The 17,111-nt window shown below is 42.3% G+C and overlaps 1 protein-coding gene across 3 annotated transcripts in view; it reads right to left on the reverse strand.

Annotated features, from left to right (window-relative positions):
• Window positions 1–9,944, reverse strand: part of DERL1 (derlin 1) — a 113,520-nt gene extending 103,576 nt beyond the window's left edge. Inside the window, exon 1 of one of the 3 annotated variants that reach the window (XM_027132357.1) lies at window positions 9,496–9,942. In XM_027132357.1, coding sequence (XP_026988158.1) covers window positions 9,496–9,648 — 153 coding nt within the window. In that variant the 5' untranslated portion in view covers window positions 9,649–9,942. Of the gene's footprint in view, window positions 1–9,495 lie in introns of all 3 variants that reach the window. The other 2 variants (XM_027132355.1, XM_027132356.1) reach the window with 2 other exon arrangements.
• Window positions 9,945–17,111: the final 7,167 nt, after the last annotated feature.

Here is a 17,111-nt window from a genome sequence, read left to right on the forward strand (position 1 = left end):
ATGGCATCATAAAATAAACAATAAATATTTCTAAACAAGTTGAAAAAAATCAATACTAAAGACATATATGGTTAATCTTTACTGGGATCAGGCTTATAGTTATGCCTATCAAAAACGAATTACAGTATAACTGAATCACTTTGCTGTAACACCTCAAACATTGTAAATCAACTACAGTGGGAAAAAAAAAAGAAAAAGAAAAAAGATTTATAAAGATAATTTCCAACAGTATAGTAATTGTCTCTATTTAGGAAAAGAATACACTGGGATGACAAACCTTGTCAAAATAATGTCATATTCAAAAGATAGAAGTAAAACAGGAACTTTCCATTCAAATCAATGTGCTATTTAGGCAATATGGATACATAACTTAAAAATATTCCCTTCCCCCCAAAAAACTACAGAAGGTCTACAGTGAGAAGTAAGCCTCCCTCCTGACCCTCAGTCTCCCAGCTCCTTTTCCAGCAAGAACGGACCCATTTATTGTACTTCTTTCAAGAAACAATCATTTCTATTACTATTATTCCTCCCTTTTCACCCTAACTTACCTTGCACTGTTCTATACCTTGTTTCACTCCCTTGAAAAAATATTTTTATAGGCTTCATAATATTCCTTCTGTGTGGATGTCCAAACTTCACTGAAACTATTACAATGCTACAATGAATATCCTCTTTATACATGTACATATAGGATAAATTCCTGTGAGTCAACCTGCTAGATCAAACATTTGCATTTAATTTCAGCAGATATTGCCAACTGCCTACAAAAATGTTTAACCAATTTATATTTCCTCCTAAAATGGAGATTAATGCCTGTCTTCTCTCCACAGCTTCACCATTTAGTGTATTTCACAGTCACCAATCATGTTTCTAAAGCTTTAGCATTTTCTTTCTTCATTTTTCTACTCAATTTGCATTTCTTTACACATTATGGAAATTGCCCTTTCTCACTGTTGCAATTATTTTCTGGTCTGTCATTAGTCTTATGCTTTTGTGGTATTTTTGCCATATAAAATGAAATGGAAAAGTTTAATTTTTATATAGGCAAATGTATCCATCATGTATCACGTTTACAAGTACTTCTCCCCTCCAAGAATACAACAGTGCTCCCAGTTGTACTGTGGTTTATGTAAGAAGTGAGAAAGAGAGTCAACTTATTTTTCTAGACGGTCACTAGTTTTCCCAATACTATTTACAGAGTGACCCATCTTCTCTCCATTGATTTGAAAAACTACTTTCATCATATATTGATTCCCTTTTATAGGAAAGTCTACTTTTAGACTATTCTGTTTGGAATCGAATGCCAATACCAATACCAAAGCTATTTTAATTTCTAGTTTTATAATGTATTTTCTTATCTGGCAAAGTTATATAATTAAATAATCCCCCTCCTGTTTTTCTTCCACATATGTCACAATCTTCTTGGCTAGTCTCCATATTACTTTTCTAAATGAACGAGAACCAACACCTTTCTTATTTCACGGTGATAAAGACAGTTTCCAGCCAGAAAGTCTTTCGTACCTTTCTATTGAGCTTTTGATTTCTATCTTTTTTATACTCAACCACCAAAGCTGAATTATCTAATTGTTTGTGATATTTGAAAACTCAGCCTCTTGCACTTTCCAAGTATACAACTCTATCTGTAAATAAAATTTTGTATCTTCTTCTTGCCTAATTTACTGGCTAACACCTCCAGAATAATGTTAAGTTATAGAGGTTGAAGAAGATGGCCTTCCCAGACTTGGAAATGCCAACATAATGCTGGCTTTTGTCTTGAGAGCTGTGTCTTATCGCATGAGTGTGAAAGATACGGTCCCTACACCAAGGAGGTCTCGATAATGGGGAGTCTGTCCAAAGAAGCAAGAGTAGGGACAGGAAGGGGAACTTTTGGTCTTGGAAAAATGAGTACAAAGTCCCAAAGAACTGCAAGAGCACAATAATGAATGGGTATTGCTCACGATTTGGGTGTGGCTAGAATGGAGGGCATTAGCTGTGGGGCTGGCCAGGCATAGCTGACAAGTCAGGTTCTCCAAGTACAGAACTGTAACCCTCAGAGCCTAACTCCCTGTGGAGGAGAATGCACTTCACATATCCCAAAAGTCACTTCCAACAACCTTGAACTAAACCAGTAAAACAAAATAGGTTAAAATTCATTTTGGTTTATTCACAATTTTATCTCAGAAACAGTTGGGTCTGATGGAAAGAGCATCGGAAAGGATTTGAGAAGACAGAGACTTCAGTAGGGGCTTACAAGTCAGCAGTCCTGAGTCTCAATTTCCATTTGTAAAAGAGGAGTGATATACTAATACTTGCTCCCTTTTGGTTAATGGTTAAAAAAAAAAAATAGTGTACTATTATGCTCATTTACATGTCCTAACTCAGGGGGTAGATTGTGTAGATGAGGAAGCAGAATGAGAAAAGGCCAAATAATAGCCAGTAAGTGGCTGAGCTAGAATTTTGTCCCAGACAGCCTGACTCCAGAGTTTATAATACTAATAAGCCCCTATTTCTACAATGCCTCTCACAAGTGACATCATTACTACGAGATATAATTAAAATCAGTAAAAACTTTTAGTACCACTATACTACTTGTATAATCCTGAAATGAACAGAGCGTAAGCTCACAAATTCACTCTCCCCGCTTTAAGAAAAAGCATTGGGGGTAAAAGACCAGAAGCAAGCAAGCTGTGGCCTTGGCTCGGGGCCTTGGAAGAGTCTGGACCTGTGAGTTTGCATCTTCATCTACCCAGTAACATCTGTCCTTTGACTCCCGCCTTCCTCATCTCACAGATTTTGTAAAAGGTTGGAATTAAGAAAGCAGATTAAGAAGGTGCTTTGTAAAAAAAATTTGTGTGGGCATACAATTATTACAATCTTTTAGGAGACACGTGCTGACCTGGTTTTTACAAATTCACATTTTAAACTCCCCCCGGATTCCTCTCAGTTACTCCAGGCCTGATTTTGGAAAAGAAACCTCAGGGGTTTTCTGACTACATTTTTCACTAACACTTGATGCCATGATGCTATTTTTAGCCACTGTGTGCACCTGTGCTTTGGAAATCAGTGTCTGTCAAAATACCGCACACTTCTTTTCCCAGTTCATTATGCTTACCCTTGAGGTACACTTGCTCTCACTGATCTAAGGGACTTAGTATTATTTTTACATCACTTTAAAATTATAATCTGAAAACACCAGGAGATAGCTCATCTCTTCAGAGGGACACAGTGTAATATATTTCTGAAATCCCCCTTGCAGGTAACCAACTAAATCCCCTCCTCTCCTCTGATATGTAGATAGTTACGATAAGGAAATGGCTTTATTTTCAGGGCTGGGAGTGGTGAAGGCACCTTTCGAGCCTAGAAAGCCTGCACTGACCCGTAAGAAGCAGCCAGGGGCAGTGCAAAGAGCCTGGGACTTGCAGGCAAGCATCTCACTTTAACCCCACAGCAATCCCAAGGCCGGAAGCATAATCACCCACCTTTTCACGAGGAACGCTGGGCCCTCGTTAGAGTTGAGGTAACCCTCCCAGAGTTCCTCACTTAGCAAGAGCAAGAAGCCCACGTGCTCCCTGGCGTAGAGGCCTTCAAAGAAACATCAGACACTGCTCGTCGTCAGCTGCTAGTCCGACAACTTCTGTTGAGTGTTTAGTTCAACCATCCTTCAACAAAAATCTCCCAAACAATGTGCTACTGAAATCATTACAAACGCCACCCAGAGTCTAGGGCAGGTTTTTTAAACTATCAAAAACAAAGATTTTTCTGCAACAATACAGAATGGTTGATTTGGAGTTAAAGAAAGTCTGCCTAGGTCATCAAGCAAGTAAGAATGAAGAGCACCAAACGCTGATGTTAGCAACCTCTGGCTTTTCTCTCTCTTTTTTTTTTTTTTTGGCAGGAGGTGGCGGTGTGGGGGAGAAGAGCCGGGGGTGGGGCTGGGGGGACACTAGACAGGCAAGAAAATCAAATGAAAGGCACTCAGTCTCAACTGAGGACGTTAAACCAGCTATTAGGAGCCATCAATTCTACTCCTAGGTACGTATGCATACCTATTGTCACCAAGACGTGTTCCAGAATGTTCACAGCAGCACTACTCATTCTAGCCAAAACTAGAACTACCCAAAAAGCCCGTTACCAGCAGAAAGGGTAAATAAATGGTGGTCTGTTCACACAAGGGAACAATATAAGGATGAGCAATCTATAACCACATGCAACAATGTGGGTGACTCTCAAACTGTTGAAAAGAGGCTAGACACAAATAAATACATATTGTGTAATTTCATTTATAGAACAGTAAGAAAACTGGCAAAAACCATCTACGGTATTAAAAGTCAAGACAGTAGTTACCCTTGCAGTGGGTAGTGACCAGAAGGGAGCAGCAGGAAGGTTTTGGGGATGCTGGCTGTGTCTTGATCTGGTGGCTGGTTACATACTGATGTTCAATTTTTGAAAATTCAACAAGCTATAAATATATAATACATACACTTTCCTGCTTGAATACTGCAACTCAACAAAAAGTTTAAAAATGAAGCTATGAGCTCAACCTTAGCTACAGACCACAGCAGAACTGTCTTACGTGGACAGGATTGCAAAGGAAAGATTTTAAAGCTGTACATACCAGAACACTTGCCATAAAGTTCTAAATCCAAACCCTGAGGCTACTTCTATGCTCAGCCCACAGACCAAGTTCATTCCCCTTCCGGTTACGGGTCTATATGACTCTCTTTCCCAACACACTCAGATGAGTCTGCTAGGGCTGCTGTCATCAGGCTAAATGTGAGAACATGAGCAAAAGCTTGTTAAATAAATATCAGCACCAGGCCTGGTCACAGACTCGGTTGGTGCTATTTCTTTTTGTTCCCGGAAACAAATCAGAGAAATTGAGAGTACATATCTTCCCATTTCTAGTCAGGACGCCTTTAGTGGGACAAAAAGAAGGATAATAATCCAGCAGTTACGTTTTAATTTCAATTACAAATTAAAATTAGAATATTACTGCCCAAGGAGAGAAGGCAGCAATGGCAGGAATTATTATTGACTAATAAGTAAAAATAGGCACTATTTTTTTAATAGATTATCTACCAGATTATTTACTGGGCACCTTACATTCTTTATGTTTTTATATAATAGAGGCATGAAGTGGGTAACATTTCTCCTCAATTTGAAGATACTCATTTTCGTGTTCCTGAAATTCGGACGTGCCTTACCGTCAATATATTCATTTAATGTAATCTGTACTCTCCTCCCCTTCCAAAAAATTGTATTAAATTAAAGGAGCATCTTATAACCAATGGAGTTACAACACAGTTAACTCTTAGAACAGAGTTAATGTGGTATTAAATTCTCCCCACTTTTAGGGGGGGAAATTGAGGCTCAGAAAGGATAAACAGCTTGCCTGAGGGCTTACAGCTTGCAAGGGGGCTAAGCCAGGCCTGGAGACCACGACTCAACCACTTGAAATCCCACAGTCTTTCTACTCTAATAGAAAAGGAAAAATAATTTGCTATGACTGGTTTGAAAGAAATCACCCTCAAGAATGTTTCGTTAAACACTTAACTATGTGTTTGGGTAGATAGGATGCAAAAGAGTGAAACAAGAGCGCTTAGAACTATCTTGAACTCACCAAAATAGAAACTGAAACTGCAGCTGTCTGTCAACTGGGGTAACGCTGACCTCGGGATGTTTATGGGGGTTAAGTGAGGTATTATATGGAGAAGCCCAACACAGATGTAAGGCAGTGATGTTATTTTGTCCAAAGAAACGAAATCTCCCGTGTGGGCAGCCCTGGGAGACATGATCTCAGAAACCACGAGGGCAGCAGCAAAGTGCAGCCTCTCTTCTCGTTAATCAGGGACCAATATGGAGGCATTTCATCACTGTGTACTATCTGATCAATGAGTCTTAAATGTAAGAGATGAGGAACTTTAGGCAACAGTGGAGTGAGTCTTAACATACACCTACGCCTTTCCACTTACCCAAACTAAGGAAATAACATTTTAAACTTTAGAGTTCCAAACCAACAAGCTACTCAGAGGAAACCCACAGATAAGGAGGAAAAGTAACTTTTGTCACTTCCAGCATGAATCCACAATTCTAAATTGATCACTTCCAAGTTGTCCAAAGATGTAGCTTTTAAGGAAAAGAGGAGCCTCTAGCAGAAAGCACACCACAGGCTGTGTGTCCTCACCCATCAGCCTCTCAGATGCAGTTTTTCCTTTAACTGCTTCATTTGCAAATGAGTTCTTCCAGCTTCTGAAAGCTAAACCTGTCCAGAAAGAGTAGGAGTCAGAGTAGCAGAAAGAAAGTATAGATACTGGTCTCTCCACACCCGGGCAGTGAGCACACTGTCCTGCCTTCTACCAGCAGCTTCTCCCCCGTTTCAGGAAAACAAGCCCTGCCTTCTACCAGCAGCTTCTCCCCCGTTTCAGGATAACAAGCCCACAAGAAACAATGCAAGGAAGATGGGAACATTATGGAAGGTGTGACATGAAAGATGACCTTTCTAATCAGTTCACCACTTTTAATATTATACACATGTAGGCTATTAGAAAGACTTACTTTTACTAAGCTGACTACAGAAACAAGCAAGATTTTGCAAGTAGGGCCAAAGAGCCAGTTTTGACCAGGTCCTTCTCATTGACGACCATTGACGATTTACAATCATTTATGACCACTGCTGCTCAGGCACCGCATTACCTAACATGCCACAGGGCACAAAGTGCACAACATTCACTGCAACAAATATTTTACCAAAGCAAATAGAAAAGAGTCTGCCACTCTGGCTGCACACCCAGATCATACTCTAATACTCAACTGCCTACTTAACTTCTCCACCTGGATGCCTAAAAAGCCTCTCTAGACTTAATATGGTCAAAATATAACTCTTTATTGATACCTTTCTCCACCCCCAAACCTAAGCCTCCCTAAACATTCCCAGTCTCAGAAAAGAGCTGCACCAGGCACTCCAATGCTCCTGTGAAAACAGTGACATCTTCAAGTCCTGCCCTTTCACATCCATTAAGCTGCAGTGTAGTCCACTCCAACTCCCAAATCTATCCACTTCTATCTTCACAGCCACTCTGGTCCAAACCACCACCTCTCTTGCCCTCTAACTTGACTCACCTCTCTGATCCTGTTACCTAGCCCACCCTTTCCCCCATTCACATACCAAGTCCATCCCACAGAGTAGCCAAGGCAATTTTTCAGTCCTTTGTTCAAAAGGCTCTGAAGCCTTTCTAGTGCCTTCAAATTAAAGTTCAAACCACAAAGCCCTACACAGTCTAGCCCCAGCCTACCTTTCCTCTTTCACTTTATTGCACTCACCCCTGGCTACCTCTCTGTCCTCAACTACCAATCCTCGTCCCTACAGCTGACTCTGTACTAACTATCCAGTCTTCTTTCTGTTTCTAATTCCTGCTTCTAAGCCTTTCCCTTATTACTCCTTCTTCTTGGAAGATTGTCCCCAGAGCCAGATCTTCCCAAAGCTGGCTCCTCGTCATTCAGATTTCAGTTCAAATACCTTCTCTGAGGCCTTTCTAGAACACTTCATCAAAGTCACTCTCCGTCACACACCCCTCTCTTATTTTCTTCACGTGAGCTGGGACTTTTTCTGTACTATTCACTATTGTACCCCTAGTGCCCAGCACTGGCAAGTACCCAATTATTTCCACGCATTCAACCCATATATAAGCACCTGCTATATGCCAAACACTAATCTAGGTAACAAAGACAGTGGTAAACAGACAAGTGGCTCTCACGGAGCTTTATTCTCTGAAGGGAAGCAGGCTAACAAACATCAAGGGGTGATATGTAACCAAGAAAAATTAAGGATACGGGAGACAGAGTGAAGGAGAGGTACTATTTTACATAGCGCAATCAAATAAGGCCTTGCCAATAAGGTGGCATTTGGGCAGACTTGAAGGAGGTAATGAGATAAACCACAGTTATCGTCCTCAAGCAGAGAAATAACATGTGCTAAGGGCCTGAGCAGGGATGGAGTTAGGTGCTGAAGAAACAGAAAGGATTCCACTGTGGAGCCTAATATACAAGGTGGAAAGCGGTAGGAGATGAGGTCAGAGAGGCAGTAGGGGCCTTGCAGGCCACTGAAAGGACTTGAGCTTTACTCATCCAGTTGAGAAGACATTAAAAGGTTGGGGCAGAAGGCTGCCAGGATGTGATTTATGTTTTAAAAGGGTCACTCTAGCTGTCTAGAGAAAAGATTGAAAGGAACAAGGCTGCTATGATAATGGCTTGCAGTAGAGAATGAAAAGGGATTGCATTCTGGACATCTGTCTAAAATAAACAGAATTTGCTAACAGACTGTGGGATGTGAGATAAGAAGTCAAGGATGAGTCCATGACTTTTAGGTTGAGCTCCTGTAATAATGGAATTGCTATTTACTTCTAGGGAAAAGGGTATTGTTTTGGACACATTACGTCTGAGATGTCTATTAGTCATCTAAGTGGTAATTTCAAGTATACGAGTCTGGAAGTGAGATAGATCTGGACTGAAAATATGTATATTTGTATTTGAGAATCTTCAGTTTGTAGAAATTATATAAAGCCATGAAGCTACATGAGATCACCCACAGCTAGGGAGAATATGGAAAAGAGGTCCTGGGGTACATCACAATATTTAAGGATCAGGAAGATGGGGAACCAGCAAAGAAAACTAAGAAACAGCCAGTGAGGAGAGAGAAGACAAGAGTGTGTTACCCACAGTCCAAACAACGTGTCGAAATTAATGTCAGATCTTAGTATCCGACCTGCCACTGATTAAAGATTTAAATCACAGAATCCAGTCAATAAAGATAACCTCCAGAAAACTAATATTCTCTTGCCAGGAATGTTACTCTGGGCTGTTTCCTTCATGCTTCAAAAAATAAAGACTTCCATTTCAGGAGCAATTTACTCTTTACTCACTCCTTCATAAATACAACTACTACCTGCCAGATACTAGATCAGGATCTGGGATGCACACAAATAAACTCCCTCTTTGCACCTCGGGCTTCAAATCACTCCTACTGGGAAGAAACTCCATTAACATAAAAAGAACTCAGCTGGTAGTTGAGCAAGGCGACGTCCACATGCCATCCACTTGGGTGGCAGAGGGAGGTCAGAGGGCAGCTGCTCCAGGTGGCCCCAGGTTGCTACTCACTGGCGTCCAATAGATTGACAACTATCAGACTTACCTTCCCACTGCCGCCTTCTCTGAGTACAGAGGGCGAGGAACACAATTTTAATGAAGGACAAAATCAATCCTTTCCCACCGGGCCAAACCGTGTGGTCTCCCTCCACGTCTCCAGCTACCCAGGCCCACGCTCAAACCCCTTGGCCTCCACCCTACCCCCTGGCCACAGGACCTCGCCCTAAACCGCTGGAGCCACCGCACTACAAGTCCCACCAGGCACCGCGCGTCCGTAACCAGCCGGTCTACGCTCCGCCGCTGCGGGGCCACCTGGGGCCTGTAGTCTCCACTTCCCCAGTCGCCAGTCAGTACCTGGAAGCGATAGAGGAAGGCTTCGGGCCAGAGGAAGAAATAGGCCGGGCTGATGAGACCGAGTTTGCCGACTAAGGGCACCGCGACGGTGGCGGCGAACCAATAGCGCGTGATGGCCGGGATGCTCCTGAACCAGTCCCCGATGTCCGACATCTTCGCCTCTTCGGTGGCCGGGATGTGCAAAGCCGCCCGACTCCTGTCCCGGCCCCCTCACGACGCGGTCCGCTGGGCGAGTGGGAGGTGTCGAGGCGGAAGCCGCCCCAGCCCCGTTGCAGAACGCGGAGACCGTCAGACGTGGCGCCACCGAATTCGGACGAGCGAGGGAGAATTCGGCAGCGAAACTTCCCCTTCCGGCGGCCGACGACGACGTTAACCAGAAGTCCCGCCGCTTAAAGGGCGAGCACCGTTTTTACCACTGGGCAGAAGCTCGGTGGTTCGAAGGCGGGAGGGCGAGGGACGGGTCCAGGAGGGGCCGACCTCACGACTGGTGGGGAACAGTGGTTGCCAGGAGCAACGACAGATACTCCAGCCAATAGCGAGGCTGAACGCCCTCTACCCAGTTCCTGCCGGATTTATAGCCCAGGTGGCTCCACTTGGAGGGTGTTTAAAGGGGAAGGAGGAAAATAAAGTACAATGTAGCCCCTCAATTGTCCATCCTTTCCACAAATGTTTATTGAGGGCTTAGTAAGTGCGAGATAGGGTTTTAGACTCTGGAGGTGCTGCAGCTATCAGAGCTGTTGTGGTACCTTCTCTCCTGGAGCTTCCATACAAAGGTAGGGAGGTAATGAACAAATAATTGAATAAGATAATTTCAAGAGAGTGGTAAGAAAAATAAGGAAGATAAGTTAGGATAGTGGGGATAGAGTGATGGAGTGGGAGTGCAGAAGTGTGGGGAGAGATGGCCGCTTTCGATGAGAAAGGTCAGGGAGAAGCTGGAGGAGGTGATCTTTGAGCTGAGCCCCCCCCCCCCACACACACACACACAGATCTGGAGAGTTTTCCACACAGAGAAAACAGCCACTCTGCACACACAAAATGTTGCCTGCCATTTCAGTAAACAGAATGTTGACTTCTATTCCAGTAAACAGGGAATGTTGCCTGCCATCAGGCCCTTAGCCACTGCAGCCACCCAGATGGTGTGCCCTGAGGAGAATTCAGGGCGGAGAAAAACAGGATACTGGCCCTAAATAGTTAAGGTGCACATCTAAGGAATATTTTCAATGAGCCAGATTATTGCACCTTCCCATACAAAGAAAAGCACTAAAATCTTTACCTTGAGATGTCTGATTTTTGCAATTAGCAGTAATCTTTTGACATTTGACTACATGGTTTTTTTGTTTGTTTCAGCAAAAACTCCTATATATCTTGGCTTCTCCCTTACCTCTTTGGAGCAGTTCCTCAGAGCTATCTGAGAGGCTATGTCCTGAGCTATAGTCCTCAGTAAATTCCTCGAATAAAATTTAGCTCACAACTTTTAGGTTATGTGATTTTTCTTCAGTCAACAACTCCAACTGGCTTGCAATTTGGAGGAACTGAAAGCAGAAATGATCATGACTCTTAATCTAGTTTGCTGGGTACGACCTAAATTACAAGTAGACGAAAATCCCTCTTGTTTTTAAAAGAATCTATCAAAGGATACAGAGTAGAACTTTTCCTGTTGTCTTTAGATATAGGACTGTTGGGCTGCACCCTGCAGGCCTGCAAGCCCTGCACTTGCCCAGCTTCAAGACCAAAGAAAGAGCCCAGAGTCAGCCACAGAGACATCAAAGGTTTAATGGATAGGGGGAGCTTACACATCTGAAGCAAGGTCCTGGAGCGACACCTCACCATGTGTGGCAGACAGTGGGCAGGATATGGCAGCGGTCTTTGCTACCTGGGGGAGAGAGAGGTTACCAGTTATAGGGGGAATTGACTTCAGGTTGGGTTATCGGTTACCAGGGAAACTATTGGAGGAGCATGCCCCTCACCGCCCCTTTGATAAACTATCCTGGGGGAAATGTTCTGATCTAAAGATTAGAACAATCACTAGCTGGGTCATGGGGTAGGAAGGTCAGTCATGTGAGTAGGGTGTAGGTGAAGTACGTACGTACTGGTCCAGCAGGGGATGTACAGAGACAAGAGAACAGTCATCTTGATTGGCCTGATCATATAAGGACCTACAGTTTAAGACTGATGAGGCCATCCAGTAGAGACCACTAGGAACACACCTATAGTCCAGAAGGTTAAATTTCTTAACTTGCTAGGAGGGAGACTGCACTCCAGAGGAAACTGAAACATCTCACCAAACTAAAGAGAATAGGGTCATTATTGGATTATAAGGAAGGGTTGAATTGTGGTATAATTTAAATGAAGCAGTGTTTTGATAGGCTCAAAACAGAGCAGAGCTGTCTGTAAAAGTGTTAACATCAGGCCTAAGCCTGAGCTGAAAAGCAGACCCAGGGTCCTCTTTCCTTAGAAATCTCAAAATTAAGATAAGTGTGGGGCTTCCCTGGTGGTGCAGTGGTTAAGAATCCACCTGCCAATGCAGGAGACATGGGTTCGAGCCCTGGTCCCGGAAGATCCCACATGCCATGGAACAACTAAGCCCATGTGCCACAACTACTGAGCCTGCGCTCTAGGGCCCACGAGCCACAACTACTGAAGCCCGCGTGCCTAGAGCCCGTGCACGCAACAAGAGAAGCCACCGCAGTGAGAAGCCTGCACACTACAACGAAGAGTAGCCCCTGCTCGTCGCAACCAGAGAAAAGCCCGCGTGCAGCAACAAAGATGCAAAAGCAGCCAAAAATAAATAAAAATAAATTTTTTTAAAAATACAGTACTCCTATGATTTAAAAAAAAAAAAAGATAAGTGTGGAATGTTGGGTCTGAAAACTCCTTATCTAAAGCTTTGCACCTGGATTTAAAATCCTGTGTCAAAATGACCCGTATGCCTCAGGTCCTTCAGCAAGAATGGGGTGTTCCATCCACACTGATTTCAAACAGCAAAGTTTCTGCCAATCTGTTATTTTGGAGAACATTTCTTAGCACCATGTCCTTGATGTTAATTAACAAAAGCATTTTTTACAGAACAAAAAGGCACTAAATATTCCATAGTCTAATGAGACTATACAATATTCGGGGATCTAAGAAATATCAAGCATAGTAAATATATGAAGAAACGTCTCACCTGTACAAAGCTGGTGGGAGTGTAAATTGGTACAACCTTATAAGCTAATTTTGATATAAAAGAAAAGCTAGTACGTTGTATAAATAGATATTTAGAAATCTCGCCTAAGTTTCCTTCTCTACATCTCCACCCATTTTCTTTTACCTACTACCCATTGTATCCAAGGTACAGTGAGAAAAAAATGGGTTATCTACCTTAGGTGGAGGGATAAATAAGGTTTCTCTGATGAAATCGTAAGTAAGGTACGTGAGAAAAAAAACAAGGATAAAACAACATACATCCAGTGTTTGTCAGTATTTATTTCTAGGTTGTACTCTAGAATTCACTGAGTGTGTGCTCTGGAATTCAACTTCAGGGTTTAGAAACACAAGTTTAAATTGTGACTATGCCACTTATTAGCAATATCATGTTTTTAAAATGAAACCTCAGGACTTCCCTGGCGGTCCAGTGGTTAAGACTCCGTGCCCCCCACTGCAGGGTGTATGGGTTCGATCCCTGGATGGGGAATTAAGATCCCGCACGCTGCATGACACAGCAAAAAATAAAATAAAATAATCTCTCTGTGTCTCAGTCTCTTCATCTGTAAAATGGGTGGGGAGAAGGTAACTCATAGGATTGTTGTGAAGATGTACAAGAGACAAATTCATGTCTAGTGGTTGAAGCAGTATACTTATTACAATTCTCTTTGTGCTTATTTCTCCTTTTGAAATGTTTAAAATGAAAATGTATCTATCACTTTTGTAATTTAAACAAGTTGATCGGTAAGAGTGCTTGTCTGCCTTCAAATTGTCCTACCTTAATGACAGAGCAGTGTTTCCAAATGAGAGTGAGTATGAGGGTCACCAGTGAGAACTTGGCCCATCCCCCAGAGACTTCAAGTTTCATAAGCTTGAGGTGGTCCTAGAAATCGGCATTTTCAAAAGCCCTTCCCCCACCCAACATGTGATTCTGATGCAAGTTATCTGCAGACCATTCTTTGAGAACCATCAGACTAGATGGACATTCAGGATTTTCCCATTTCTCTTTATTATAAAATCACTCTACATTGTGATAAACTATTCTGGGCATAAAACACAAAGGTGTTTAGTTCTTAGTTCTCTTAAATAGAGGATTTCCCCAGTGCTCCAGATAGCGTGCTCTAGAATTCAATCACTTAGCTTGTAAGAAAGTTCCTGTGTTACTGTCATCAACACAAGTCATCATTTAAAAACATGCAGGTAATGATACCAGGCTACGTTCTAGGAAAAAATGTGGAGGTTTGAGGGAAACAGGCGCTCTCGTGAATTACTGATGAGAATATATATTGGTACCCCTCCAGCAAGCAACTTGGCAATATTTAAATTCATTTCTAGGAATTTAAATTTTAGGTACACTCAAACTTTTTTTTTAATGTGCAGGGATAATCATTGCTGCATTTTCTGAAATAGCAAAAGACTAGAAATAGCTGATTATCTGTCAATAAGAAACTGATTAAATAAACTACACTTTATCCATATAATTGAATACTATACAAACTTTATTAGAAAAAAATAATTTTGTATGCCCCCCACATGGAATAATCTCTAATAACATACAGCATTAACACAAGAGTAATAGTACAAGACACATGCTACGCCATTACACAGATGAATTGTACAGAAGGCACACACAAAAATATACCCACAGTATTTGCTTGAAACAGTGGTTACCTTTGGGAAGGGAAACTCGGAGGCTGGGAGACAGGAGTGGGAAGGAGGCGTTTCATTGCATATCCTTTTGTGCCTTTTAAATTTTATCCCAATTATATGTACTTGTGTTTTGAAGTTAACTTTAAAAATAAGTAGAAAGGAAGTTTCTTCAGAAAGGAACAGGTTCAATGTCAACATCTTCAGAAAGATTGAGAAATAGAAAAGATAACCTCAACAATGTCTCTCCTGCTGTAATTGAAATATATTTCCTATTGTTTCTCTAAAAAAAAAGAACTTAAAAAAACTGGAGGGAGACCAACAACGGAGAACACATTATTGCCTGGTGATAGATCTCAGCACTATGCTGCTGAGTGATGCTGACAGACAGGGAACTGATGATTTAAATACGTTTCTGTCACAACAGTTACATAGGAACACCATCCTAGTGGGATGCCTGCCACGTTAGTGCCGTCTCGCTTCAAGAAATCCAAAGCACGTTGCAAAGATGTAATTAATCTTTATGTTAACTAGTAGGCGGTTTTGTTAGCCCCATCTTGCAGATGAAGAAGCTATGGCAAGAATAATAATTTGTCTCTGTTATGCCTGGCGGAAGCGGTCCATATTTGTAGTCCTAAGCCTGGGCAATTATTTTTATTTTGGCACATGGGGCTGGGAAACAAGAGGATTAGTAAATAGCATATAAAGCATTTCCCATTTGTTGTTCTGATTAGTGCACGTGTGTGTGTGTGTGTGTGTGTGTGTGTGTGTGTGTGTGTACTAAAGAGCCTTCTACACACTGTAAAGGAATCAACCTGGATTCCAGTCCTGCCTCTGTCCTCTGCTGATTGTGTGACCATGGGCAAGTAACTAACCTCTTAGCTGACTTATCCAAATGGGAAAATAGTGTTTACCTGCCACCTACATCAAGGTGGTTGTTTGTTTGTTTTAATTGAGAGCCTGCTGTTTACCAAGCTCTGTGCTTGTGCTTTCTGGGCATCATCTCTCTCTCTCTCTCTCTCTTTTTTAAATAAATAAATTTATTTATTTATTTTTCGCTGAGTTGGGTCTTCGTTGCCGCACATGGGCTTTTTCTAGTTGCAGTGAGCGGGGGCTATTCTTTGGTGTGGTGAGCGGGCTTCTCAGTGTGGTGGCTTCTCTTGTTGCGAAGCATGGGCTCTAGGCACATGGGCTTCAGTAGTTGCAGCACATGGGCTCAGTAGTTGTGGCTCAAGGGCTCTAGAGCGAAGGCTCAGTAGTTGTGGCGCACGGGCTTAGATGCTCCGCGGTGTGTGGGATCTTCCCGGACCAGGGCTCGAACCCGTGTCCCCTGCACTGGAAGGCAGATTCTTAACCTCTCCGCCACCAGGGAAGTCCCTGGGCATCATGTCTCTTAATGTTCACACTAATGTTGCCGAAACTCGGCCTCTGTTCACCAGTGCCACTAGAAACGCAGAGATAGAGTTTTGGGTGAAGTTGAAAAGAATAGCTTTATTGCTTTCAGGCAAACGGGACCACAGCGGGCTATTGCCCTCAGAACCGTGTGTCCCACCCTGGAGAGGGTAGTGAGTTTTATAGTGTTCAAGGAGCAGGGAGTGGTCAGCTGGTGGACATTTTTCTGATTGGTTGGTGGTGAGGTAATCAGAAGTCAGCATCATCAACTTTCTGGTTCCGATCCATCTGGGGTCTACATGTCTGTGGGCAGCATACAGTTAACTTCTTCCACCTGGTTGGGGGTTTCAGTATCTGCAAAACAGCTCAAAGGCCATGGCTCAGAATATTATCTATAGTCCTTGAGGAAGAAATAAAGGTCCTTAACTTTGTTTAATGGCTAAAGTATTATTATTTTATCTTGCTTGACTGTTTTCCTTTCTGCATTTTCTCACTTCTCTGATTAAATTTATTCTTTGACTAAATTATTTCTACAGACAAAATGTAGGCAGAGGACATGGGTGGAGGTCTATTCTGGGAAGGCTTCATAGAGTCCTGCTCGGTTACACTAACCCCCATAGGCAGGTACTATTATTACAGAAACAGAGATTAATTTATCCAAAGTCACATAAGTGTAAGTGGTGACTCACATCTAGGTCTATCTGACTTGAGTCAATCTTTTAACCACTCTGCTGTACCTCTGTGAAAATAATGAAGGCTTTTTATAAACTCAAAAGCATCTCATAGGTACTGGTTGTCCTATGCATTGATTAATTTTGTGTGTTGACAATTTGAAAATCTTTATGCATATACATCTTTGTATAAAATAGCTAACTGTTTTTTCCACTAATAGCTAACATTTACTGAGTGTTAACAGTTTGGCACTTTATCCATTAGTCTTTGCAAGAACACATCACCCTATGAGGTACTTTTATTTCCATTTATAAACGAAGAAACAGGAGACTTCCCTGGTGGTGCAGTGGTTGAGAATCTGCCTGCCAATGCAGGGGACACAGGTTCGATCCCTGGTCTGGGAAGATGCCACATGCCGCGGAACAACTAAGCCTGTGTGCCACAACTACTGAGCCCACGTGCCACAACTACTGAAGCTTGCACACCTAGAGCCTTTGCTCCGCAACAAGAGAAGCCACCACAATGAGAAGGCCACACACTGCAACGAAGAGTAGCCCCTGCTTGCCGCAACTAGAGAGAGCCCGCACAGCAACAAAGACCCAACGTGGCCAAAAATAATAATAATAAAAATAAACCTTTAAAAAAATAAAGAATAGAAGGGAAAACATATTTTAAAAATAAATAAATACATGAAGAAACAGCCTCAGAAAAGTGAAGTCACT

The sequence above is a fragment of the Aethalodelphis obliquidens genome, unplaced genomic scaffold (genome assembly GCF_003676395.1).
Source record: "Aethalodelphis obliquidens isolate GAN/ISIS:26980383/991018 unplaced genomic scaffold, ASM367639v1 scaffold41, whole genome shotgun sequence".
Taxonomy (NCBI): Eukaryota; Metazoa; Chordata; class Mammalia; order Artiodactyla; family Delphinidae; genus Aethalodelphis; species Aethalodelphis obliquidens.